The sequence below is a fragment of the Xyrauchen texanus genome, chromosome 11 (assembly GCF_025860055.1).
Source record: "Xyrauchen texanus isolate HMW12.3.18 chromosome 11, RBS_HiC_50CHRs, whole genome shotgun sequence".
NCBI classification, from domain to species: domain Eukaryota; kingdom Metazoa; phylum Chordata; class Actinopteri; order Cypriniformes; family Catostomidae; genus Xyrauchen; species Xyrauchen texanus.
The window spans coordinates 46918220-46944073 of NC_068286.1; the positions used below are offsets into that span (position 1 = coordinate 46918220).

At 43.0% G+C, this 25854-nt stretch overlaps 1 protein-coding gene across 2 annotated transcripts in view; it reads right to left on the reverse strand.

The window, feature by feature from the left end:
• Positions 1-22215, reverse strand: part of trim2a (tripartite motif containing 2a) — a 28895-nt gene extending 6680 nt beyond the window's left edge. The window contains exons 1-11 of one of the 2 annotated variants that reach the window (XM_052137293.1): positions 22023-22215; positions 14610-14796; positions 14157-14471; positions 12685-12863; positions 11633-11867; positions 10900-11051; positions 8643-8823; positions 3948-4674; positions 3745-3848; positions 3034-3201; positions 1951-2119 (exon numbers count right to left, since the gene is read on the reverse strand). In XM_052137293.1, the coding sequence (XP_051993253.1) occupies positions 1951-2119; positions 3034-3201; positions 3745-3848; positions 3948-4674; positions 8643-8823; positions 10900-11051; positions 11633-11867; positions 12685-12818 (1870 nt within the window). In that variant the 5' untranslated portion in view covers positions 12819-12863; positions 14157-14471; positions 14610-14796; positions 22023-22215. The remainder of the gene's footprint in view (positions 1-1950; positions 2120-3033; positions 3202-3744; positions 3849-3947; positions 4675-8642; positions 8824-10899; positions 11052-11632; positions 11868-12684; positions 12864-14156; positions 14472-14609; positions 14797-22022) is intronic. The other variant, XM_052137294.1, reaches the window with a different exon arrangement.
• Between the last annotated feature and the right edge of the window lie 3639 nt (positions 22216-25854).

Here is a 25854-nt window from a genome sequence, read left to right on the forward strand (position 1 = left end):
CTAAATAGGGAGCAAGGGAGCATCCTATAACTCTCTATAACTGTTCTGAGACCAGTGCAGACAGACAGCAGACTGGAGGTTAAGTCATGCACTAAATAGGGTGCAAGGGAGCATCCTATACCTCTCCTATAACTGTTCTGAGACCAGTGCAGACAGACAGCACTCTGCAGGTTAAGTCATGCACTAAATAGGGAGCAAGGGAGCATCCTATAACTCTCTATAACTGTTCTGAGACCAGTGCAGACAGACAGCAGACTGGAGGTTAAGTCATGCACTAAATAGGGAGCAAGGGAGCATCCTATAGCTCTCCTATAACTGTTCTGAGACCAGTGCAGACAGACAGCACACTGGAGGTTAAGTCATGCACTAAATAGGGAGCAAGGGAGCATCCTATAGCTCTCCTATAACTGTTCTGAGACCAGTGCAGACAGACAGCACACTGGAGGTTAAGTCATGCACTAAATAGGGAGCAAGGGAGCATCCTATAGCTCTCCTATAACTGTTCTGAGACCAGTGCAGACAGACAGCACACTGGAGGTTAAGTCATGCACTAAATAGGGAGCAAGAGAGCATCCTATAGCTCTCTATAACTGTTCTGAGACCAGCGCAGACAGACAGCACACTGGAGGTTAAGTCATTCACTAAATAGGGAGCAAGGGAGCATCCTATAGCTCTCCTATAACTGTTCTGAGACCAGTGCAGACAGCACACTGGAGGTTAAGTCATTCACTAAATAGGGAGCAAGGGAGCATCCTATAGCTCTCCTATAACTGTTCTGAGACCAGTGCAGACAGCACACTGGAGGTTAAGTCATGCAATAAATAGGGAGCAAGAGAGCATCCTATAGCTCTCTATAACTGTTCTGAGACCAGTGCAGACAGACAGCACACTGGAGGTAAAGTCATTCACTAAATAGGGAGCAAGGGAGCATCCTATAGCTCTCCTATAACTGTTCTGAGACCAGTGCAGACAGCACACTGGAGGTTAAGTCATGCAATAAATAGGGAGCAAGAGAGCATCCTATAGCTCTCTATAACTGTTCTGAGACCAGTGCAGACAGACAGCACACTGGAGGTAAAGTCATTCACTAAATAGGGAGCAAGGGAGCATCCTATAGCTCTCCTATAACTGTTCTCAGACCAGTGCAGACAGACAGCACACTGGAGGTTAAGTCATTCACTAAATAGGGAGCATCCTATATCTCTCTATGCAGTTAAGTGTGTTCACTCCTAAAATCTGATCAAAAGTTCAGTTTCAGGCTGCAGATGATGTTTGGATCACTCAACATGTTTGACACACATGGGACAATGATCATCAGTACATGTTAACATGGTTGGCAGTGATTGGACGATGCTGGACGTTACTTTGAATCCGAATTAGCTCCAATGTAGAGCATTCCAAATCGGTCTCTTATGAGGCTCCATGTAAGTTGAGGTTGTACTATAGAAAGCAGCGGTCTATGCATGCAGGAGGCAGCGAGGCAGTTCACAACATTTTGGAACGGAACCATTGTATACTTTTTGTATACATTGTATACTTCTTTGCTAGCATTTCTCAGTTCAGTCACTTTATCTTGTGGCCTGCTGTCAACAACACTTCCATAGATTTAACAGAAATATCATATGGCTCATGAAGGGACCGAATCAGGGACATGAATAATCAGAAACTTAAATATTGTAGGGGTATCGAGAGTTTGATGGTTTTGAGTGTATAGAACAATTAGAGTGAAAACACAAATCACCATTTTGCAATATGCGACTGCGTTTGCAGAGGGAAAAGCAGGAGAATGGCTAGTGAGTTCATCACTGGAAATGGAAACAATTGGTCACTGCAAATGCAACAAGGGGCAACAATGGGCAAATGGGAAAGCAGCTTCAGATGTGTGCTGAAGCAAGCGGAGCATGCATGTGCCAGTTAGATTAAAGGCTGGTATGTAACTAAGGTATTTACCTGCAAATTGCTTGTCACCGTTTCCTCGGCTGCCAAATTTGGAGACAAGTTTTCCATTTGGCTGGAAAATGAGGACGCAGCAAGCTTTATTATCAACCACAATGATGTGTCCGTTTCTGTCAACTGATACACCTTTAGGACCCATTATCTTCCCGGATCCAATTTTACTCTGGGGAAAAAAGAGAAAGATTAATTAGTGTTATGAAGGCAGGAGGAGGCAGACGAGGGGTGAGGATCTAAGTGCGGTTTTTATTGACAATGGTGAAAACAAACAAGACTGGAACAAATGAAACGTCCACGATGGGAGAACAAAAACCAAAACACAAAAACATCCAAGAATACACGGGCTGGAGAAACATCCACGGTGGGCAAAGGTAACATTGGCAAACACGGCAAACCATCTACATCCAGACATCCACATTCAACGATCGACCATGACTGGGGAACAAACAGGGTTTAAATACACAAACACAATAATGACTAAATGACATGCAGGTGAGAACGATGAAGTGCATGGGCAGTGATGAGGGCAGGGAATTATGGGAATTGTAGTTTGTGACAATTGACTAGTGAAACACGGGGCAGACAACAAGGGATCATGACAATTAGTTTTGTTAATTTATGTTAATGTATAAAACATATGTTAATAGCAAATGTTTTTGCAAATATCAAATATTTTGTAATTTTCCAAAAATGATGGTGGATGTGGCTCAGGTGGTAGAGCGGGTCGGCCACTAATCGCAGGGTTGGTGGTTCGATTCCCGACCCACATGACTCCACATGCCGAAGTGTCCTTGGGTAAGACACTGAACCCCAAGTTGCTCCCAATGGCAGACTAGCACCTTGCATGCAGCTCTGCCATCATTGGTGTATGAATGTGTGAATGAGTCACAGTGTAAAGTGCTTTGAATACCGCTAAGGTTAAAAAAAAGGCACTATGATTGTGCAGACCATGAAAACTTTCTGTAGTTTTACACAAGGTTTATCTGCACTGCATGTTAGTTCATTTAATTTCCACACTCCTTATTTAGCAAAGGATTCAGTATACTGTTGCTTCTTCTGTTGAATGCAGTCCTCATTTACCTTAAACTTGCCATCACTGGAGAAAATGCTGATCCATTTGTTTTCATAGTCGGCAATGATTACGTCACCATTGGGGTGCACAGCAACACCAGTTGGCCGTTGAAGTTGCCCTGGTGATCTGCCTCTCATTCCAAAGCGACTCTTAAATTGTCCATCATTTGAAAATATCTACAAACAATTCACATCTTAAGAAACAAGACATAAAATGTAGCATTTCTTCCCTGAAAATTATTTCAAATGTTCCCAATTCGGAACGCCCAATTCCCAATGCGCTCCAAGTCCTCGTGGTGGCGTAGTGACTCGCCTCAATCCGGGTGGCGGAGGACGAATCTCAGTTGCCTCCACGTCTGAGACTGTCAATCCGCGCATCTTGTCACGTGGCTTGTTGAGAGCGTTACCGCAGAGACGTAGCGTGTGTGGAGGCTTCACGCTATTCTCCGCGGCATCCACGCACAACTCACCACACGCCCCGCTGAGAGCGAGAACCACATTATAGCGACCATGAGGAGGTTACCCCATGTGACTCTACCCTCCCTAGCAACCGGGCCAATTTGGTTGCTTAGGAGACCTGGCTGGGGTCACTCAGCACGCCCTGGATTCAAACTCACGACTCCAGGTGTGGTAGTTAGCGTCAATACTCGCTGAGCTACCCAGATCCCCATTAATTAGATTTTAATTGTGTTTAGGCTGGTGCAGAATGAAATACAGTACCTGGACACACTGATTGTTACTATCTGCTATTAGGACTTTGCCAACAGGTGAAGCAGCCACTCCCTGCAGATTGGTGAACTCACCCTTATTTCGACCTTTTGTTCCTTTGGGACAGACAAAAAACACAAACCATAAAAAACATTATCAAATGTATTAAATACATTATCACAATTTGTCTCGCTGAAGACACTCATCCATCATACCGATTCGAAACATGAGGTCATCTTCAATTGGGTTTTCTTTCCGTTTGCCCGTGCTGTACATGCTGGCAGGCCGCTTGATGGCACGCTGTTTCACAAGGCTGCTTCCTGGAGACTTTAGACATTTCTTGCTTCCATCTGTGGTCAGAGAGATGTCTGTTGGTTTGTTGGCACGTATGCTGAATGGACTGCCTCTAATGTGCTGATCGTAGAGCTTCAGTGAGAGCGTGAAGCGGCCCTCACACGGTACTGTGTACACAAACTCATAAGTGCCGTTTTTATGATCAGTGACTTCACCATTCCCTACTGTGGTGCCATCAGTGGCAGAAAGCTCCGATGTGAGCAGAGCGTTTCCTGTCCGACACAGTCCACCGTTTTTGTCTTTTGTTGTTATGGTAACAGAGGTAGGCTGCCCAATGATGCAGTGCCTCAGACCTTCACCAGTGGCAACCGTTTCTGCAGCAACAGCATTGGTGGTTATTATAGCACCTAGATTGTGGATGGATTTGCGAAGACCCTCAGTCTCCACCAAGAAGTCCAGCTGGTTGTTCTCCTCTGGCCGCAGTGGGAGCTCCTGATTGGCCAGCTCATCAAGACGCTCGCTCATCTGCTTCTTGACCAAAAGGACCTCAGCTTCAGAGCCATGACTAAGAGCCTGGTCAGTAAAACTGCAGCTGTTGCGAATGCCCTCCTGTCCCTGAAGCAACGAATCCAACTGTACCTGCAACACCTGCAATGACACACAAGTGACATTCATGCTGCTCATAAAGCTAAACACACATTCAGCTGGACAATACATGCACAAAATATCCATCATGACTAAAGCTCAGCCTAAAATATTGGTTCATACATAATCCCACATGCACAAGTACAGTATTTAGACTTGCACACAAACCTGCAGTCCAACTGTCACAACAGCAGACAATGAGCGCATTTAAATGCACGTTTTTACATTGTTATGCTTAATAAGCCTAAAGGAATAGTACACCAATAAATCAGTCATAATTTACTCATGCTCATGTTGTTCCAAATCTGAGACTTTCTTTCTTATGTGGACCACAAAAGGGGATATTTTAATGAATATCTCAGTCCGTCTTTTCAATACACTAGAACTTGCTGTGGATGGTTGCAAGAGAATTCCCCCCAAAAAATCACGAGAACTTGGGTTGTTTAACCCTAAAAGGAATGCAAGTTCTTGCATGAACAGGCGTGCCACTGTGAATGAGCTTCTCTCATGCACTTATGAAAAAGCAACCGATAGCAAGATTTTCACATTTTCATCGGATGTCTTTAGAAGACATGGAATATGCCACATGAGTTCAACTTTTCCAATATGTTTGGATCCTTAAAGGAATTGTTCATTTGCCATACCAGATGTGTGTGACTTTGTCATCTGCTGAACTCAATATTTTTAGAAGAATATTTCAGCTCTGTTGGTCCATACAATGCAAGTGAATGGGTGCCAACATTTTGAAGCTCAGCAAGTCAGCATGAAAATAATCCATACGACTCCAGTGGTTTAATCCATGTCTCCAGAAGTGATTTAATAGGTGTCGGTGAGAAACAGATCAATATTTAAGTCAATATTTTTCTTCTTGTGCTTTTGGTGATTCACAATCTTCATGTATATCACCCCCTACTGGACAGGGAGGAGAATTTCTAACAAAAGATTAAATAAACATTGATCTTTTTTTCACCCACACCTATCAAATCACTTCTGAAGATATGGAATAAACCACTGGAGTCGTATGTATTACTTTTATGCTTTAATACTTTTACTTTAATAACATGTTATTTTTGGAGCTTCAAAATGTTGGCACCCATTCACTTGCATTATATGGACATTGAGATATTCTGCTAAAAATCTTCATTTGTGTTCTGCAGAAGAAAGAAAGTCAAACACATCTGGGATGGCACGAGGGTGAGTAAATTGGGGGGGGGGTTAACAATTCCATTAAGCACGCATACATAATGATACACAGAGATTACACAAAGGTGTAAACAAACTAATGTTATCAGTTATTCAGAGAAGTCATTACACCTTGTGAATGCAAAACAAACCCTCTAAAATCTTCCATTTACCAAGTCTAGTATTTATAAAGCCGTTGTATGAAATTATTAAAAGGTCTTAAGAGTACCTCAATAACCTCTTTATCAGAAGAATGGCATGGTGGTGACATTGTACATGCAAAATATACAACAAACTTTGAACTATCTTGATAAAGCAACAATCCACATAAGATTCGTCTTTTAAGAGACTACTGGCACTTCTACTGATTTCTTTGATTGGTTTGCCTTTATCACTGGTCATAAAAAACTGTGATAAAATATCACAAACAGTCTGATAGAAGAGATTCCATAAACAAAACATATCTATAGAATTGAAAAACCTAACTCACCTTAACTTGTTTATCAAACTCCTCTTCCATTACAATCCCCTAAACTACCCAACTGTGAGATCTAGTCAAGTGCTGGCTAGTTTCCTTCAGTGCTGTCTTTGTTTACTTTGTATTCAAAGGCTCACGTGACTGTAGTTTTACTTGTTCTCCCAGATGAGTCATTCCCATGTGACACATCTCCAGCTGCCAGGAATACCGTCAGACCCATACAGCTAGCACTCATAGGTGCAACAGTTCAATAATTTATTGAATTATTCACAAGAGAATGCAGCGGATACAGGAGGAGCCAAAATGGATGAGTGCAATATAACAGTGCACATAATAACAGGGAATAACCAGCTAATTCTGGCCAAGAGCTGACACTTAGATGGATAAAAGCTGTCTGACAGAGATGAAAAACATCCAATAAGTTCACTTAGCTTTTATGGAAATCTACGACCGCAACTGAAAAATTCTGCCAACAGCATATGTGTAACATTGGTTCTTGGAGTGGAAGCGATGATAGCACAGGAATAACTTTAGACTTTTAATTGGAGATGCTGGAGTGGAAACAAATGTCATTCAAGGGATCAATCTAGGAAACACCGCTAGGAAAACCATAAAGAAACAACACAACATTGCAATACAAGAACTGATGGTAATGATGAGGGCAGTGAATTATGGGAAGTGTAGTCCGGGGGAAACTAAGGAAGGACACAAAACCAATTCAAAACAAGAGTCCATAGAACAAAATGGTGTATAACTGTGACCCCCCCCAAAGGGCAACTCCTGGCACCCCAAAGATGGATGAGGAGGGTGGGGTGATGCAGACGGCGAGGAAGGATCCAAATATTGACTTAAATATTGATCTGTTTCTCACCGACACCTATTAAATCACTTCTGGAGACATGGATTAAACCACTGGAGTCTTATGGATTATTTTCATGCTGACTTGCTGAGCTTCAAAATGTTGGCACCCATTCACTTGCATTGTATGGACCAACAGAGCTTTCTGATCGGAGGGCTGGTGGCGGCTTCAGGGCTGGAAATGGGTCCGGCGGCCTGGGGGGCAGCTTCAAGACTGGGAATGGATCAAGAGGCCTGGGAGGCAGCCGCAGGACAGGGACTGGGTCAGGAGGCCTGGGGAGACGGCCACAGGACAGGGGAAGGAGGCCTGGGGAGGCACCACAGAACAGGGACTGGGTCAGGAGGACTGGGGAGGTGGCCATAGGACAGGGTCAGGAGGCCTGGGGAGGTGGCCATAGGACAGGGGCAGGAGGCCTGGGGAGGCGGCCACAGGACAGGGTCTGGGTCAGGAGGCCTGGGGAGGTAGCCACAGGACAGGAGGCCTGGGGTGGTGGCCACAGGACAGGGTCAGGAGGCCTGGGGAGGCGCCATAGGACAGGGGCAGGAGGCCTGGGGAGGCGGCCACAGAACAGGGACTGGGTCAGGAGGCCTGGGGAGGCGGCCACAGGACAGGGACAGGGTCAGGAGGCCTGGGGAGGCGGCCACAGGACAGGAGGCCTGGGGAGGTGGCCACAGGACAGGGTCAGGAGGTCTGGGGAGGCGGCCATAGGACAGGGTCAGGAGGCCTGGGGAGGCGGCCACAGGACAGGAGGCCTGGGGAGGCGGCCATAGGACAGGGGCAGGAGGCCTGGGGAGGCAGCCACAGGACAGGGGCAGGAGGCCTGGGGAGGCAGCCACAGGACAGGGGCAGGAGGCCTGGGGAGGCAGCCACAGGACAGGGGCAGGAGGCCTGGGGAGGCAGCCACAGGACAGGGACAGTGTCAGGATGGTCTCCTTGTTTAAGGAGGAGGATTCTTATGTCCATTTATTTGGTCAGTTCTTCTGTAACGTTGGTTCTTGTAGTGGAAGCGAGGACAGCACAGGAGTAACTGTATTGCAAAACAAGAACTGACATAGGAATGGACAAACCTAGAGGGTATTTATACAAAAGCTGCTAATGAGGAAATGGAGGACAGGTGAGGAAGATAAGGAACAGATGGTAATGATGAGGGCAGTGAATTATGAGTCCATAGAACAATATGGTGAATTACTGTGACAATGTGTATAATTTTGATCCATTCAAAGGTATAAATTGTTTCACAGACCTAACAAAAGCAGAATATACAGTTCCACAATACAGTAAGTGTCCAATTAAAATTCGGAATATCTAAGAGTCAATGCCGAGAACCTGCAAACTTCTCAGTGTAGCAGCCTGGTACCTTATAAACATGAATTTGTTTCCTGGCTGTGTAATCTTTCTATGTGTTAATGGCAGCTGCACTAGTAAACATTTCAAAAGTTATAGTGTACTAGCCTTCTGTTTGAGTCCATAGTTGACTTCCAGCTCCATCAGCAGAACACTCTTGCGTACATTGAGGGTCTTCTGAAGTTCCTCAAAAGTATCATGAATGGCTTTTTCAATCGAACTCTTCTGATTGGTCAGCTGCTGCAGAATCCCAGACAGAACCTGCAGTGCTGAATCAATTTCTGGCAATCTAAAAAAGAAATACATATATTAAAGTTACAAATCGACTTTTTATCTCTTTTATGTTATTGTTAAGCCGTCTGGGTTGTGGGAATGCCCAGATCAACAAGAAATAGTGATCTGACTATAAAGGATGTTCTTTTGGTCACAGATTAGGCCTCAACCAAACAAACAGGTCTCACTGCATGACAGATCTGGGGCCGTATGCATAAATGTCTCAGAAATGCTCTTAAGAATGGTGTTTTGCTTTGACTTAAGTCTCAAAACATTTTGACTTGCGTAAAAGTAGGAGCTGTTTATAAAGAAGCTAAAAGCAACTTTTAGCAAAGTCTAAGACTGATTTTTCAGTCATAAACTGATGGTATATACTGATGCCAAGGTCTCTGGAAAGAGGTCTAGTAGTGATAATTACGTTCTTCTTAATCGATCGATGAGTTCGGTGATGGCGACGTCTTCCACTGGGGCTCAGGGCCACGTTACAGAGGGGAAGGAGCTGGATTATGTTTCAACAGCCTTGGACACGAAGGAGCTGAGGAATGCTGATATCCTGGAAGCACCTAGAGGGTTCTTGCAATCTGGAACATGCAGATATACAGCTCTTAGGTCGGTGCAAGATTCATCATCTGGAACATGCAGATGCATTAACCTTGAAGAGAGCGTTTGCTCGTCAGAGCTAAGCCTTGTCACTCTAGTTATCTTCCTGATATTGGGATTCCAAACTTGGCCTAGTCTCTTTTAGTGAGACTTGGTACTTGATCGATCTTCTTCTGTCTCTAGGATGGAGACTAGGAACGTTGGATGATCAGTGATCCTCTCTCTCTGTGAAGCGGAGACTTAGCACGTTGGATGGTTTGTATTCTGCTACATCTCTTACCACTCAGGCCAGAGATTCATATTGTTCATTATTCTGTTATTGGTTCTCTCGTAGAGTGAGATCAGAACAAAGGTGTTTTAGAAGTGTATCCTGTTAATGACTTCTTCCGAGACTCAGGACAAAGGTGTGGTCATCCGGAGGATAGTTTTATATCTTCCTGATGAGGAGGAGATTTAAGTTTGGTGCTTTCCTTTGGCGTCACGATTGGCATCTGAGATCGGAGGGGGCTCAAGGGGTTCTAACCCCCCACCCCACCCCATAATAAAATTTTGTGTGTATAGATTTGTCTTTTTCAACTTTTGCCACATGGTAAGTTAACGCTGCTTCAAGAGGTCTTAGAATATGTATGGTCTTTATCTCAACTCTGGATTGGGGAAAACCTTAGGATGGGGGGGGTTTGAGAGGTTGCTAATAAACCACTGATGGACCAATAAGAAGTCTTTTCCAACGTGTTAGAAGGTCTTTCCTGCCTTGTGAGGGGTGTCTGACAGTTGTCCAAGCAGCTAATCTGATGGCTTATGATCCAATAAAAATGGAGCCACTCTTCTTTACCTTTACCTTTACCTTGCCACTAACTGGCTCATGGAATGTCATCTGGTCCGATTGTTCATCACAGTTGTGAAATAAGGACTACAGTGATGCCGACCCAAAATGGCCACCCTCAAACACTGAATCAGCCAATAGTGAGCCTGCAGAGGTAATTTGTCCCAGCTGGTATGACACCATTCATTCATTCATGATTTAATGGTTTATTTTCTAATGAGGAATTCTTTGATTAACAACTGAGAAAGCCAAATTTAATTTCTTTGTTGGAGAGTATGTGGTTTCAACGTAAGACAGTCACCATGCTAATCCTAACTAGGTTAGTATACCTCTATAGCCCTCTTAAAGAGTTTAGGAGCTGAGACCAAATCTTAACACTTATGAACCTTATTAAATCACATTTATTAAGCCTAGGAATGACATCCTTCTTAGAAATTTGACACACTTAAGACTCAAATTTTACTCTAAGTGGCTTTATACATATGGCCCCAGGTGTTCAGAGGTGGGAACACTTCAGCAATTTCAGGAATTATCTGTTTAATCACTTGTCTTGATACTGCATAATCAGCCCAACCTCGTCATGGTTAGTTACATTTGAAGACTATAGTTTAACCAGACAACCTGAAATCCTGTTTTGATGTGTAAAGTATGTGAGCACATGTCACACACCTATTTTTGACGGCATCAATCTGTTCCCGCAGCGAGGCTTTGTGTTGTTCTAGAACATCCTTGAGCGGGACAGTGGCATGCTCTGCGTGTTCGCCGCAGGTGCACTCCTCACACATGGCTGTCTCACACGGCGGACAGTAGAACTCCATGACCTGAGGACAAGACAAAAGGCAGATGGGGTTTTGGTATCTGAGTTTGATGTTCATGATTTTAATTTCCATAAATGGTTCTTGAACATGTATTCTTCCACGGATGCAGATGCAACAAGGTGCTTAAAACACCATTTAGTGGCACAACTACTGAATCAGCAGTACGAAACTTTCAGAGCAGCTTGTGTAGTCTAATTGCCAAATGAAAGACTCTTATGAGCCTGTTCTTGTGAATCTACACCACAAAACACAGCATACAGTGCCCGATTCCCGAATGAAAGACTTGAGAGCCGGCGCCACACTACCCGATTTGTCCAGTGACTTTTAGGTGTGCACTTCATTAACATAATCACTGGCCAGGTGGAGGGAAATGGCTAACATTTCAGATTACAGTTACATATATTCCCATAGAAAGAATCCTACATACAAAAACAAAAGATGGAAGAGAAGTTTGTTATTGTTTTTGAGAGTTTTAACTTAATACCACAAAGTGAGTCTTTCATCCACTTGAGGTTTGCGAGTTTGTATTCATATGTGTAATGAACCCAGTTGTTTGTTATGTTGTGCCGCTGTGTGAGACTTACGTTGCCTCCGTGATTGGGACAGGACAGTGGTTGTCCAGTGGCCACTCTGTTGATAGTATCTGTGCAGTCCTCACCGAGATTAGTGTCTGGGCTTTTCTTTAGCACCTCCATCAGGTTGGTGATGAAGAAGTTGCTCTGAAGTGCCGCCACACCCTTCTCTGGCAGAATGGAGGTCCGACGGCACACGGGGCAAGATAGCGTCAGACTGTGGGCGGGGATGTAGTTCTGCAGACACCTGCAGCAGGGAGAAAAGTGTTAAATAATTATGACCTCTTTGGCAGTTCATTGCATTAGAGAGCTATCAAACCAAGTAGACCTTTACTTAGAACTAACTTCACTTTTTGATACTACTTTTAAACCACCTGGATCCAATATTTGCATGCATGTATGATGTCAGTTACTTATGCAAGTTTGAGGCCAGACTTCAGGAACAGTAAAAGGACAATAAAATCCATTGGACTAGAAAGGGACTTTGCATGGGCTATTTTACACATAATGTTAGCATTGACACAACTCTGTGTACTGTACAAAGATTAGAAGGTTAATGGGAGTGATCTAGTTTTGCTGTGTTGTATACAGTTATCTTGTTGACTTTTACTTTGGGTATTGCAAGGATTTTAATTCATAGTAGGAGTGACTACTATTACCTTTCTTTACAGAATAGGATAAAATGCCAAGTATAAAGTATGTCATAAAGGCTACGCTTTGTAGACAAAACCAATTAATAGGCGGCTGTGGCTCAGGTGGTAGAGCAGGTCGGCCACTAATCTTAGGGTTGGTGGTTTGATTCCCGGCCTACATGACTCCACATGCTGAAGTGTCGTTGGGCAAGACACTGAACCCCAAGTTGCTCCCAATGGCTGGTTAGCACCTTGCATGGCAGCTCTGCCATCATTGGTGTTTGAATGTGTGAATGGGACACAGTGTAAAGCACTTTGAATACTGCTAAGGTTAAAAAGGCCCTATATAAGTGCAGATCATTTACCCATTTAATAGCTATACCATTAATAATTATAATATAATATATAAAGGGAATATAAGAAAAGGAGTACCTTTCACAAAAGGTGTGGAGGCAAGGGAGAACCTTGGGATTGTTGTAGCGATCCAGACAGATGCTGCAAATCAGGAACTGTTTGTCGATTTGACGCACCACGGGACTGGGAAGGGTAGAAGCTTCAGCGGCCATCCTAACACTCTATCAAAGACCTCCCACACACTTTCAGCCAGGAACCTGTCAAGAGGGGTGAAATTTCAGATATAAACTCAGGGAAGAGGTTTATCTTGAGAAGACCCACGAGAAGTAGCTGTTTCTTTCCTTTGAACGTACATAAACATGCCAGAAATACCCGGGGACTCCTATTTTAACACGTTACAACTGCAGTAATACTGTGAAGAAAGCTGAACCTGCTGGGCCTGGACACCTCCCAAATAAAACATTTTGATAATATTTTTTGGCCATATCACCTAGCCCTACTTGTATACCCCATATATGACGATGTGAGAGAAAGTATCCTATGACCATCCTATGACGTTATTAATTCGGTCTGTTCCACACGCAATCGCACTCTTCAATAACCTGTAAGAACTCTGTTAATGCCGTATTGTGTTAACATGGCCACATATGTTGCGTTCTCCTGGAGTAAATTGGGTGTGTTTAACAGCTTTCTCTAAAACACGGCATTCTCATTTACATGACGTTTGAGAACACTGCATTTCTGCAAAAACCCTGGAATAAACTGTTTACTTAAGTGCATGTAAACGTGGTCACAGTAGGACCTATGCCACTTGTATCCATAGAAAGTAGCTACGCGACAGTGTTCTCAAGATGGCCACCGAGTGGACTGACGTGTCTTGAAAAGGACTTTGGTTAACACCCACCCGCCCTTACCGACTCCCTCAGATTCTGGAACTCTTACTACTGAAAATCGGCTAAAAATGACTAGTGGGACACAGCCTTAGTGTGTCTCACAGGGCTTTTATTCGGCGTGCAGATATGTTGCAATGTAGGTTATTACAAAACTGTATATCAGTGAGATACAAAGAAGCAGGACACCACCACATTGCTGGAGAGGAGTCCCCAAGGGCATCCGCCTTACAAAAATGCAATATTACTGCAATCTATGTCATAAAAAGTGCAGCTTTGTGTAGTACAATGATGTTGTACTGCACAATGACAAACTGTACAGCACAAAAAGCCTTTTTACTGCAGAATTGATATAGTTAACATATGACCAAGGACTGAATCAAACAGAATGCATTAAATACACAAACCAGATAATACAACCAATGACAAAAACTACAATAAAACAAGAGATAAAGACAAATCATAACAGGACACATGACGCAACAGGATGATCACATGACAAAGACAGGAAACAGGAAGATAAGACAACATTCTAAATAAAGGACAAGACCAATAACACATGAATCCAGAATAACATGAACTGACATAGTGCTATAAGGAACATAGAAAAGCATGACTAGACACGTTACAACTGCAGTAATACAGTGAAGAAAGCTGAACCTGCTGGGCCTGGACACCTCCCTCTGCAACTGGATCCTGGACTTCCTGACTGGGAGACCTCAGTCAGTCCGGATCAGAAACAGCATCTCCACCACCACCACCACACTGAGCACTGGGGCCCCCCAGGGGTGTGTGCTCAGTCCACTGCTGTTCACTCTGCTGACTCACGACTGTGCAGCAATGCACAGCTCTAACCACATCATCAAGTTCGCCGATGACACGACCGTGGTGGGTCTCGTCAGCAAGAACGACGAGTCAGCATACAGAGAGGAGGTGCAGCGGCTAACGGACTGGTGTAGAGCCAACAACCTGTCCCTGAATGTGGACAAAACAAAAGAGATGGTTGTTGACTTTAGGAGAGCACAGAGTGAACACTCCGCTGAACATCGACGGCTCCTCTGTGGAGATCGTCAAGAGCACCAAATTCCTTGTTCACCTGGCGGAGAACCTCACCTGGTCCCTCAACACCAGCTCTATCACCAAGAAAGCCCAGCAGCGTCTCTACTTTCTTCGAAGGCTGAGGAAAGCACATCTCCCAACCCCCATCCTCACTACATTCTATAGAGGGACTATTGAGAGCATCCTGAGCAGCTGCATCACTGCCTGGTTTGGGACTTCCACCGTTTCGGACCGCAAAGCCCTGCAGAGGATAGTGAGGACAGCTGAGAAGATCATTGGGGTCTCTCTTCCCTCCATCAAAGACATTTACACAAAACGCTGCATCCGCAAAGCAACCAGCATTGTGGTGACCCCACACACCCCTCACACAAACTCTTTACCCTCCTCCCATCTGGCAAGAGGTACCGAAGCATTCGGGCCCTCACGGCCAGACTGTGTAACAGCTTCTTCCCCCAAGCCATCAGACTTCTCAATACTCAGAGACACACACAAACACACACACACACACACACACACACACACACACACACACACACACACACACACACACAATCCAACTTTGTCACTTTATACCTATCTGCTACCTCAATAACTGCTGTCCATAGAACACTATTTCATAGTGTGTTATGTTTACATTTGGCATTTTTAGAAAGTGTCATCTTTTTGCACCACTCAGGCACATTTACATTTATGCATTTGGCAGACGCTTTTATCCAAAGCGACTTACAGTGCACTTATTACAGGGACAATCCCCCCGGAGCAACCTGGAGTTAAGTGTCTTACTCAAGGACACAATGGTGGTGGCTGTGGGGATCGAACCATCAACCTTCTGATTACCAGTTATGTGCTTTAGCCCAATACGCCACCACCACTCCAGATTAGAAATGTGCACTGGTCAGCACTGCGCTGTCTCTCACTGTCTATCACTATCTATTGTCCTGTTCCTTTTAGTAATTATTGTACTGTCCTGTACTTTTTGCACACGTTTGCACATGCACTTTATGTAGGAATGTGTAGGTCTTATTTAGTCGGTGTAGTCTCATGTGGTTCTGTGTTTGTCTTCTGTTGTTTATGTAGCACATGGTCCTGGAGGAACGTTGTCTCGCTGTTCACTATACTAACCGTATATGGTTGAATGGCAATAAAAAACACTTGACTTGAGTACTGGAAACCTAATAACCTGCGTTGTGTTTGCAGTCATTGGTCAAGTTTTGAAGAATTTAGGGAAGTACAGCAAACGTGTTAAATGTAGGATTGCAGAATGCAGTTCTAGAGAAAAACAGTGGAATTGCTGTAATTTGGACACAGTATTCCTGCAGTTTCCTTTTTACATTAGAGGGTCCCCGTCACTACACTGGGGCATTAGGACCTACACAGAGTGTAAGGTGAGCACCCCCTGCTGGCCTCCCTAATATCATTTCCAGCAGAACCCTTAGGTTTCCCATGAGGGATCCCATCTAAGTTCTGACCAGGCTCAACCTTGCTTAGCTTCAGTAGGCAAATGGTCTTGAGGTACAGGGTGATAGGGCTGCTTATGCAGATGTCAATGCAGAAGAAATGGGAGTTATTAATAGTGACCCATTTATGAATAAATCATTTCTTTGAAAGAGTTATTTTTAAAGTCCCCTTGAACCAGCTTCAGCACAGTTTTCTTTGGTGTGTTGATGAATTTCCTACTGAAACATAAAGTTGGGCACAAAATGTCAAACGGCTTGTCCCTTTTTAAAAACAGCAAATAGGCTTTAGTTTAAATCGCAGCACACCACACACACACACACACACACACACACACACACACACACACACACACACACACACACACACACACGTTGTGTTTCCATGTTTTATGGGGACTTTCCATAGACATAATGGTTTTTATACTGTACAAACTTTATATTTTATCCCCTAAACCTAACCCTACCCCTAAACCTAACCCTCACAGAAAACTTTCTGCATTTTTACATTTTCAAAAAACATCATTTAGTATGATTTATAAGCTGTTTTCCTCATGGGGACCAACAAAATGTCCCCACAAGGTCAAAAATTTCGGGTTTTACTATCCTTATGGGGACATTTGGTCCCCACAAAGTGATAAATACACGCTCACACACACACACACACACACACACACACACACAATTACTCGGCAATGTTGTGACGTCATTAAGTTTCCTTGTACTTTTTAGCACTTTTAGACTGCAAATTTGAAATGCAAATATCAACTGAATGCTGAGAAATGTCAATATATATAATTTGTATATAATTTTTTATTTTATTTATTTACGTTTATTTATTAACAACAAAAACAAAACCAGGCCGAATGAGCCGTGAACTGTGCGATTATAACAGACTAACACTAATTATCAGGTGCAGGGGATCTTCTGACAAAATATTAGGAAACATACATTATATTAATTTTATTTTCATAATTTTTTATAATTTTGGCAGACAGTATATTAGCATGTTTAAAAAATAAACACTTCTTGGGAGGGCGGAACCTTTGTAATGTGTCTGTCTGGAGGCATTACACTGACGGACGCACCACAGACACACACAACAGCACTTCCTGGAAATGGTGCAGATGGAGAAAGGAACTCCTAATGCTATGTGATGTAAAAAAATGCAAGGTGCGTTTTAATTTCCACAGAAGCACATCAAGTCTGAGCTATCACCAAAACACTGAATGAGACGTTTTATCTGCAAATGTGGAGTACAAAGCGGTGTTTAATGATGGCGTTGATGCTCTAAAGCGAATCATGAATGTAGCTTTACGGGTGCTGTAGGAAAGCAGATTAATATTAATGAGGATGAGAGTTTAAGAGATTTAATGCTCCTTGCAATGCAATGAATATGCAACCTATGTGGGCACTAGTTCTTTCAATAAGTCAAACCCCCACTTAGACTTTGGAAAACGTTTTATGTTTCTTGAATTGGTGCCATTTTACAGCATTTCTATCTTTATACCGTTGAAGGCTTTCTTTGGAATATGTTAATAAATCATCGTATTGTTACATATTGTTTTGCTCTCTTTCCTAAAATGGAAATAAATGGATTTTGAGAGGAAAATAATTATACTGTATATAGTGTCAAATTTCAGTATTCTCGAAATCTGGGATTAGTCGCGATTAACCACAAAAAATATAAGACTACTGACAGCACTAATATATACATACAGGGCTGGACTGGGAAGAGAAATCGGCCCGGGATTTTACATGGCAACTGGGCCAAAACTGGGTGGGTCGCTGTCCATTTTTGCGTATCACAGCAGCATTTTGTGGTCCATTTTTGCTTATCGTGGCCCATTTGGCACGTTTTGCGGCTAACCCACCGACCCGCTCGGTTATCCCGCTGGCAAGTCCACCCCTGATCAGCCCCAAAGTGCATCGGCCCACCGGGAAAATGCCCTGTATGTCAGATTGCCAGTCCAGCCCTGTGTATATATATATATATATATATATATATTGCATGTTTGCTGTTTACATGCACAATTTGTACTGTTTACATTTACACTGATATGTAGAACAAATGCTAAAACATTACTATGTCAGTTTCGTGTTTTGTTTTGTTTGAGTGAACATTAACGAGAGAGGAGAGGCACAGGTTCTCTATTTTAATGTTTCTTTTTTTGTTGTTGTTTTTGATCAACAACTGACTGTTAAAAAACCCCAGAAAGGATATTAAAAGAGACATTATTCAATGACAAATGGATTGCGTGGATCTTGTCTTTGGACACCGAATTAGTCCAAATCAACAGATGATCTATAGCGATTTATTAGAAAAATCTATATTTTTATCCATCCCTGTTATTTTTAAGTCATGCATTTTGTTTTATAAGTTCAACATAGCTAAATCTTCTAATTATTTTCGCATATTCCCTGACACCTGCTTATGTACCCCCTGGGGTATGCTGGTAACACTTTATTTTAATGTGTCCTTGTTACACATATTACATGTATTTATTATAGTAATAACAGTCAATTATGCGTAATTACAAGCATCTAAACCTATAGTAAGTGCATGTTGTTAATTAGTAATAAACAGTTATTACTTTTATAATTACACTGTAACAAGGACACATTCGAATAAAGTGTAACCGGGGTGCTTACCCCCGTTTTGGAATCAGGGATATAGAAAAGCATAAAAGCCTTTTAAGTCTTTAAGAAAAATAAAATAATGGCAATGTATTTAAAAAGCCAGACCATTATGCTCTCTATGCTAAACATAAAAAGCTGAAATAATTACATCATAATACCAGCAAACAAAAACAGGCAATTATCTAAATCACTATATTATTAAGAACACAAGAGGAAAATCATTCGATTTGCTTCAGCATCCATTTAATCCAAATTCCAATATTCCAGCTTAACAATACAATCAACCCCCTGACATGTTCCGCATGCCATCCCTGCTTGTGTCTGTTACATAAGATTTATATAAGCTAGTCTGGCGCATCTCAGTAACATCAAAGAGTGCACGATGAAGACGAACAACCAGGTTTTCAGGAATATAACATCTAAAAGCGAGCACAATTCTTGCCGAGATGCATTTCGTTTTTAAGCCACCCATCCAGCCTGATCTCATTATTATAAGTAGCTATTTGTACATTAATATCTGTAAAATGTATACATTTAGATAGATGCTAAAACATACAATATGGACGTTTTGTACATATGTACAGCTTAAAATAGCATTAAATATTTGCAAATTCGTTATAAATATATTTGAATACATTATTAAATAGTGAAACAAAATTTATGTATATTTTCTTATACATTTTTACTGTTTAATAGGCCATTTTGATCCCTTGGGTTAGGGCCCGAACCCCAAAACATAACCACTTTTCAAACATAAAAAGATGTGAGATGCGGATTAATGGACAGTGGCAATAATTTGTTACAATATATTAATTTATATTTATTTTACAGCTGCTAATCCCTACCCGTAACCATTTCTAAACCATATAAAAAAATGTATCACGAACAGCTACATCCGATGCGGGCATGACGGCAATTGCTTTGTTTGAGTTAGAGAGTGGAATTGAAGTGATTAATCGTTGGAAATCTGTTGTTGTTGTTGCAACATGTTACGACGTTGTAACACAGTTAAAGGATGGGCAAGGAGGAGGCGAGAACCGGCTTGTCAACATAAATCATATTTAATTAAACTCAAAACAAAAACACATAAACAAACACACATGACGGACATGCCCGTAATTCTCTCTCTCTCGAACAATCGTCACCGGCCGCCTTTATCCCTCGCGCGCCTCATCAGGCCGATTGGGGACCGGAAGCGCGATATTCCGACACGGCCCGGCCCCCCTCCGCTCCACATTCCTCCCGGCGTTATCTCAGGCCGGGGTGTCACCGGCATGACTTACACCCCTCCTATCCCTGGGGCGGGTGTATCTCACGTGGTCATCCCCGCCTTCCTCGCCCTGGGAGGAGACAGAAGGGGACAAACAACAACAAAATAGGCGAGGGAAAAGGCCAACACGCTGCGAAAGGGAGAGAGAGAGAAGAGAGAGAAAAGCTCACTCACCGGTTCTCTGATGTACCGTCGCGTGGTCCTCGAACACTCCTCCACACTCAGTTGGACGACAGCCGCTCCAACCCAGGGCGAACCGGAGTGAAACCTTCGACCCCCAGCGGGCAGAACGCGCCTCCGCTTTCCTGGTAGCAAATGGGGACACTCCTCCGCCCCTGGCAGCGGCCCTACCGCTCCGGGCGGTCGGAGAATTTCTTCCCTCCTCCCCTCGCGGACGGCGGTCTCCCTCGACCCCTCCGCGTCTCTGGGGACGGCAGGGCACTCCTCCGCCCCCGGCAGCGGCTCCCTCGCTCCAGGCAGTCGGGGTATCCCGTCCCCACTTGCCCCGCGGACGACGGCCGTTCCCCGCATCCGGGCGGTCGGGTCACTCCGTCACCCGGCAGATGGCAGCGGCGCTCCCCAGTGTGGACGGCAGTATCGAGGACTCTGCGACGGGCATCCCTCCTCCCTCCCGGCTTTCGGCACCAATGTAACACAGTTAACGGATGGGCAAGGAGGAGGCGAGAACCGGCTTGACGATATAAATCATAGTTTAATGGTAAACTTAAAAGACAACAAAAACACACATGACGGACATGTCCACTAACGATCTCTCTCTCCCGCACGGCCCTCTGCAGTCAGCCTTTAAACCTCACAGAGGCATAATTAGCCTAATACGGGACAGGGTGTGTAGGATCACGCCCCGGCCCCACCCACCGCCCTGCCACAGACGTGTTGCAATTAGTCACGAGGTGTGACAGCTAATGTGCATTCAAAATCGCTGCCGTAAAACCTGTGTCGTAATGCTTCTTGAGGCGGCAACAAATGCGGATTGACGGTTAAAGCTGCGTTCACACTGCCGGCTACTTTGTCGCTGCATGTCGCCAGTGGCGGCGGTTAGGTCGCTAGTGGTGTGTGTGGGGAGTCGAAACAGCACTGTTTCTTTACAGTTAATATTAGTATTAAAATAGTAGGATCATGTGAGCTCTACGTCTTCTCTCGTATTGGCCGTCGCTCCCAAAATTCACTCTTCATTTGCATAAAGTTAAACATTTCTCAACTTTGTCGCTGGACACGCCCACATCCATTCGTCAACGGTCACCTTCACTCGTGTCGCCAGAAGTTGCCAGCTCTCATTGGAAATGAATGAGATGAGGTCGTTGTGTCGCTGCGTGACGCTGGCAGTGTGAACGCAGCTTGAGGTGGGCGCTACAGCGGATGGACACGGAGATCGCTGAATAAAAGTCTGAATTTGGGTTTATTCCTCACTCATAAGCTACCTGAATATTTGATTCACAGCGAACAAATCAAATAGATTATTTTATGGATTTTTTATGGTACTTTTGTGCTTATTTATAAAAAATGTTGGCATATTCTGAAAACTAATTTTGTGTACCATGGCAAGCAAAATAAAAATGTAATGATTGCAGGATTTTTATTAATTTTAACATGTTAAAGTTTAGTCTTGGTTAAAGTGATATAGTCCTTTAAAACATATTATTGCAAAGTAGGTAAATGCGTACATCGCGTAAAATAAAGTGATGGCATTTACCATTGAACTAATCTCATTGATTATACATGCAATACATTTCATAGATTAATTCCATGAATTGAATATTCATTGATTTAATCAGTATATGTACACATTTGTACATTTTAGACACTATCATTACGTCAATAATGCACATTTCGGTATCTATGCAAACGTAAGAAAATGTATGTTTACTAGAACCGAACTTTACGAAATAACACATGAGATCACGTTTAACTGTCAAGATGCATCAAGAACAGATCGCCTTAAATATTTCATCCATCCAGATGTGCAACCCAGTCTGATCATCAATAATACAGCGCTGTGCAGAAAACATCATGCCATTGAATGTTACAATCAATAGTGACTAAATGTTACCGGCAACACTAGATATCAGAATGAGCTCCACTTACCATCAACCAGCTGTTCTCAAAGTAACATCCCACATGCTGATATCCAGTAAAGCTGCATTTCACATATGTACATCTGAGCAGAGAGGATATTTGAGCACTAATAAGCCAGAAAAAAGATGCCAGCTCCTTTTAAACTAGCACACCAATAAGAGATCACTGAGTGGAACAGGGCTGCTGGGTCTCTCGATCTCTCTTTAACAAGGCCACACCTTTCTTTCGCTCACTGTCTACGTCATTCATCAGTTCTCTGTGTGAACATTCAGTTGCCCTGCCAGTCTTGCATCCTCTTAATGTTAACTCACTGCAGTACCCTCTGCAAAGTGTGTGTTGTAGATACGAGTGTGCAGATGCTGCCTACGGCTGCCTCAGTATCTCAGCCAATAGGACATTAGGAGATTAGAGGGAGAAGTAATACAGAAGCCAAAGAGGGGTTTGTCAGCACACGTCATGAATGCTGACTCACAGGCAGCCGAAATGAGTGGCATGCTGTGGGGCTGGACAGACACACACAAAGCAACTAGAACCAACAAACGTGTGTGTGTGTGTGTGTGCGTGGCATCATGCACAGTTACAAGCAAAGCACAAAAGCTATAATCAAGACCAGATTAAATTGTTTATGGAAGTTATTCCACATATGCAATCTTTTTTTAAACATAGGAAAATTGTCAAATCATCAAATCGAGCCAAAGCTTGGACTGTGTTCACTTTCGGTACATCTATAGTACAAGTGCATACAGTTGTGTTGGGCACCTTATCTTGTGCGGTTTTAATGGATACTCCAGTAGTGTCAAGTGTACATATTTGATAGTAGATGTCCTAAATTCTACAAGTGCTCCAAAAACAAGATGATTCATCCCCGTCTTTAAGAAAGCAAGCTTCAGCCAGTTTGGTGTCAACTACACTGCAGAAGACAAGACTGACTGTAGATCATTGTTTATAGATTGTTTATAGACTGTCATCCGGCATTTCTCCAGATGCTAGAATTGGGATTAAATCTTCAACCTTCCACAAAGTTAATGTTAGCAGTTCCTGAACGAGCAATTTTCAGCTTATGCAGATGAAGCATTGTACTAAAATGTGCTATTCGGTGGCAGTGCTGCTTCTCTAATGAATCTACAGCTTGAAACACACAGCGTGATCCGTGAAGTCCAGTTCCAGACCAAATGACCCTTATGAGCCGGTTCTTTTCAATCTATAGCATGACCAGTGTGCTCCAGAGATTTAGTCGAGCTGTGCTGTTACTGAATGGTTGCACATATGTCAAGGTGTAGGTAGTTGAAGATAGGCCTACATGTTAAAAGTTGTTGCAATCAGCTTATAATAAATGAATGAATGCATGAATTACATATACTGTAACATTTTTGGTTGGTTTAGAATTTCCTTTTAATATATACAGTAATTAGGACCAATTATTGGACCGAATTAATGTTAAAAGTCATAAAAGTAATGTCCGTTAAAAGTCAATTGTGCATGAATTGTATAAAATTTATCTCTGATTTGTTACATTGAAATCTGAAACGATCTTATTATTTGGCAGTAAAAGCAATAAGAATTGCATTTCTTATTTCCAAATATTTCTTCCCGTAAGTTGCTGTAAGCGATTTTAGCATTTTGAAGCATTCACGTGACTGAGCTGTAGAATTAGCCACACCCCCTCATTCCAAAACCCCGCCCTCAAAGATCATTTTGAGACCAAAACTGAGCAAATGTTATTATCAAATTCAACAGTTGCACAATAGCGCCCTCATCTGGCAAACATTATGAATGACAGCCTCAATGATCCACTTCAGATACAACACTATGAGAACGAGCAAAATGATTGACAGGTGAAAAGCTCAACATGTTTGTTTGCTGTTTATAAAGTCTACAGCTGTCACAGAGACCGCTGAGATATCTCAACACTTATTTCATTAATATCTTTCAGAGAGTAAGACATTTTTTTGCATACTTTTCCATAAAAATAAAGAGCTTAAAGCACCTTTAAAAGTAAGAATCATTAATGGAACCGGAATCAGAAGCACAATCAATAAACTCCTTACGATTCCCATCCCAAACCATTCATTACTGAGGGACAATTAAATAGAAAAGACAGACAGACATAAACAAAGACAGAAAAGCAGCCTTGAAGGCAGACAGCCAGGGATGGATTACCAACCGGGCCAGTGGGGCCAGTGCCCAGGGACTCTTGACTTCCTTGGGGGGGCCCTGGGATTCATATCTGTTTGGCGGAGACACATTAATGTGGCCAAGTGTAAATGATCAATAAGTTAGCAATCCGATCAGTTAAAGCACACGAAGTGACCACGTGTAAATACCCCCTTTGATTACCGAGATGTATTTGTGCGAATGTTACAAGTATCAACAAAGCATAAACTTTCATATTTAAAGCCTGTGTAAAGGGGTTCCATTATAGATATTATTATTGAATGGATTTCTGGAATACTTGATTCTGACTGGCCAAATATGTGCTAGTTTCATGAGCACTCAGTGCTCTCTTTCCTCTCACATAAAACTCAAATCAATATTTCAAGTACATCTATTTACATATTTGATCAATAGTTGTGTAATCAGTGGGATAGCATTTCCTGGTTTTAGGCATACAATGCTGTTGGGTTTACTCACCCCTGATCATGAGAGTGACATCGAAAAATCTCCAGAAGGCCGATGGCCAAACATTACTGCCAAACGTCCAGTCCAGTTCCACTTCTGTATGCCATGTTGTTCTTGCTCAGACCACCACTGGGATTTCCAGACAACCGATCTGAGCAGTTTTGATCCGGACCTGCCATGACAACAGTCCACATTGTCCTCACACATTACTGACCTCTGACTACGGAGATGACAATGACTCCGATCACATCAGTCCAGCTGTGGCTCAGGTGGCTGAGCGGGTCGGCTGCCAATCGCAGGGTTGGTGGTGCGATTCCCGGCCCACATGACTCCACATACCGAAGTGTCCTTGGGCAAGACACTGAACTCCAAGTTGCTCCCAATGTCAGGCTAGCCCCTTGCATGGCAGCTCTGCCATCATTGGTGTATGAATGTGTGTGTGAATGGGTGAATGGGACACAAAGTAAAGCGCTATATAAGTGCAGACCATTTACAAGCAAAATGTCTGTTTTTTGATGCTTGTGTTTCAGAGACACAGTTTGATGGTTACAGGAGAAGTGTTTAATTTTTAATGACGCTGCGTTTTCAGTGTATGTGTGGCCGGCTTCACAGAATGACTGTTTATATGGACACCAGAAAGCTGCTTAAGGCTCTAAATCTGTGTATGGGTTTACATGAGCTGTGTTAGTGACTTCCTCTTTATCCTCGCATCTACATGCGGCTCAATCATTAAGCGGCGTTCTCCACAGCAACATAATTGTCCTGCAACGCTTGTGTAAATAACAAACATGCAGATCTGTAGCGGCATTGCGCTGCAACAGTGGGGCTTCCCTCTTACGTAAAACTCTGGGATTCCCTCAATGTACTAGGCATACGCGAACATGAGTTCATATTTTACACTGGTGTGTAGGAATGGGTATAGTTTATAGTGTATGTGATTTTCCAACTGTACTCCCAGAAATGTTGAATTCTTTCTGCTGTGTTGACTTGTTGTTGTGATCCATCATGACATTTGATATCCGGTCTGTTCACGGATATACACACTCCTCAGAAACCAGTTAGAATGCTGCTTATGTGATTACATCAGTGGTGGACGAAGTACACATACCATGTACTTGAGTTAAAGTAAAGATACTCAAGGTAAAATATTACTCAAGTAAAAGTAGAAGTGCTGCCTTTAAACATTCACTTGAGTAAAAGTACAAAAGTATTTGCCTTCAAA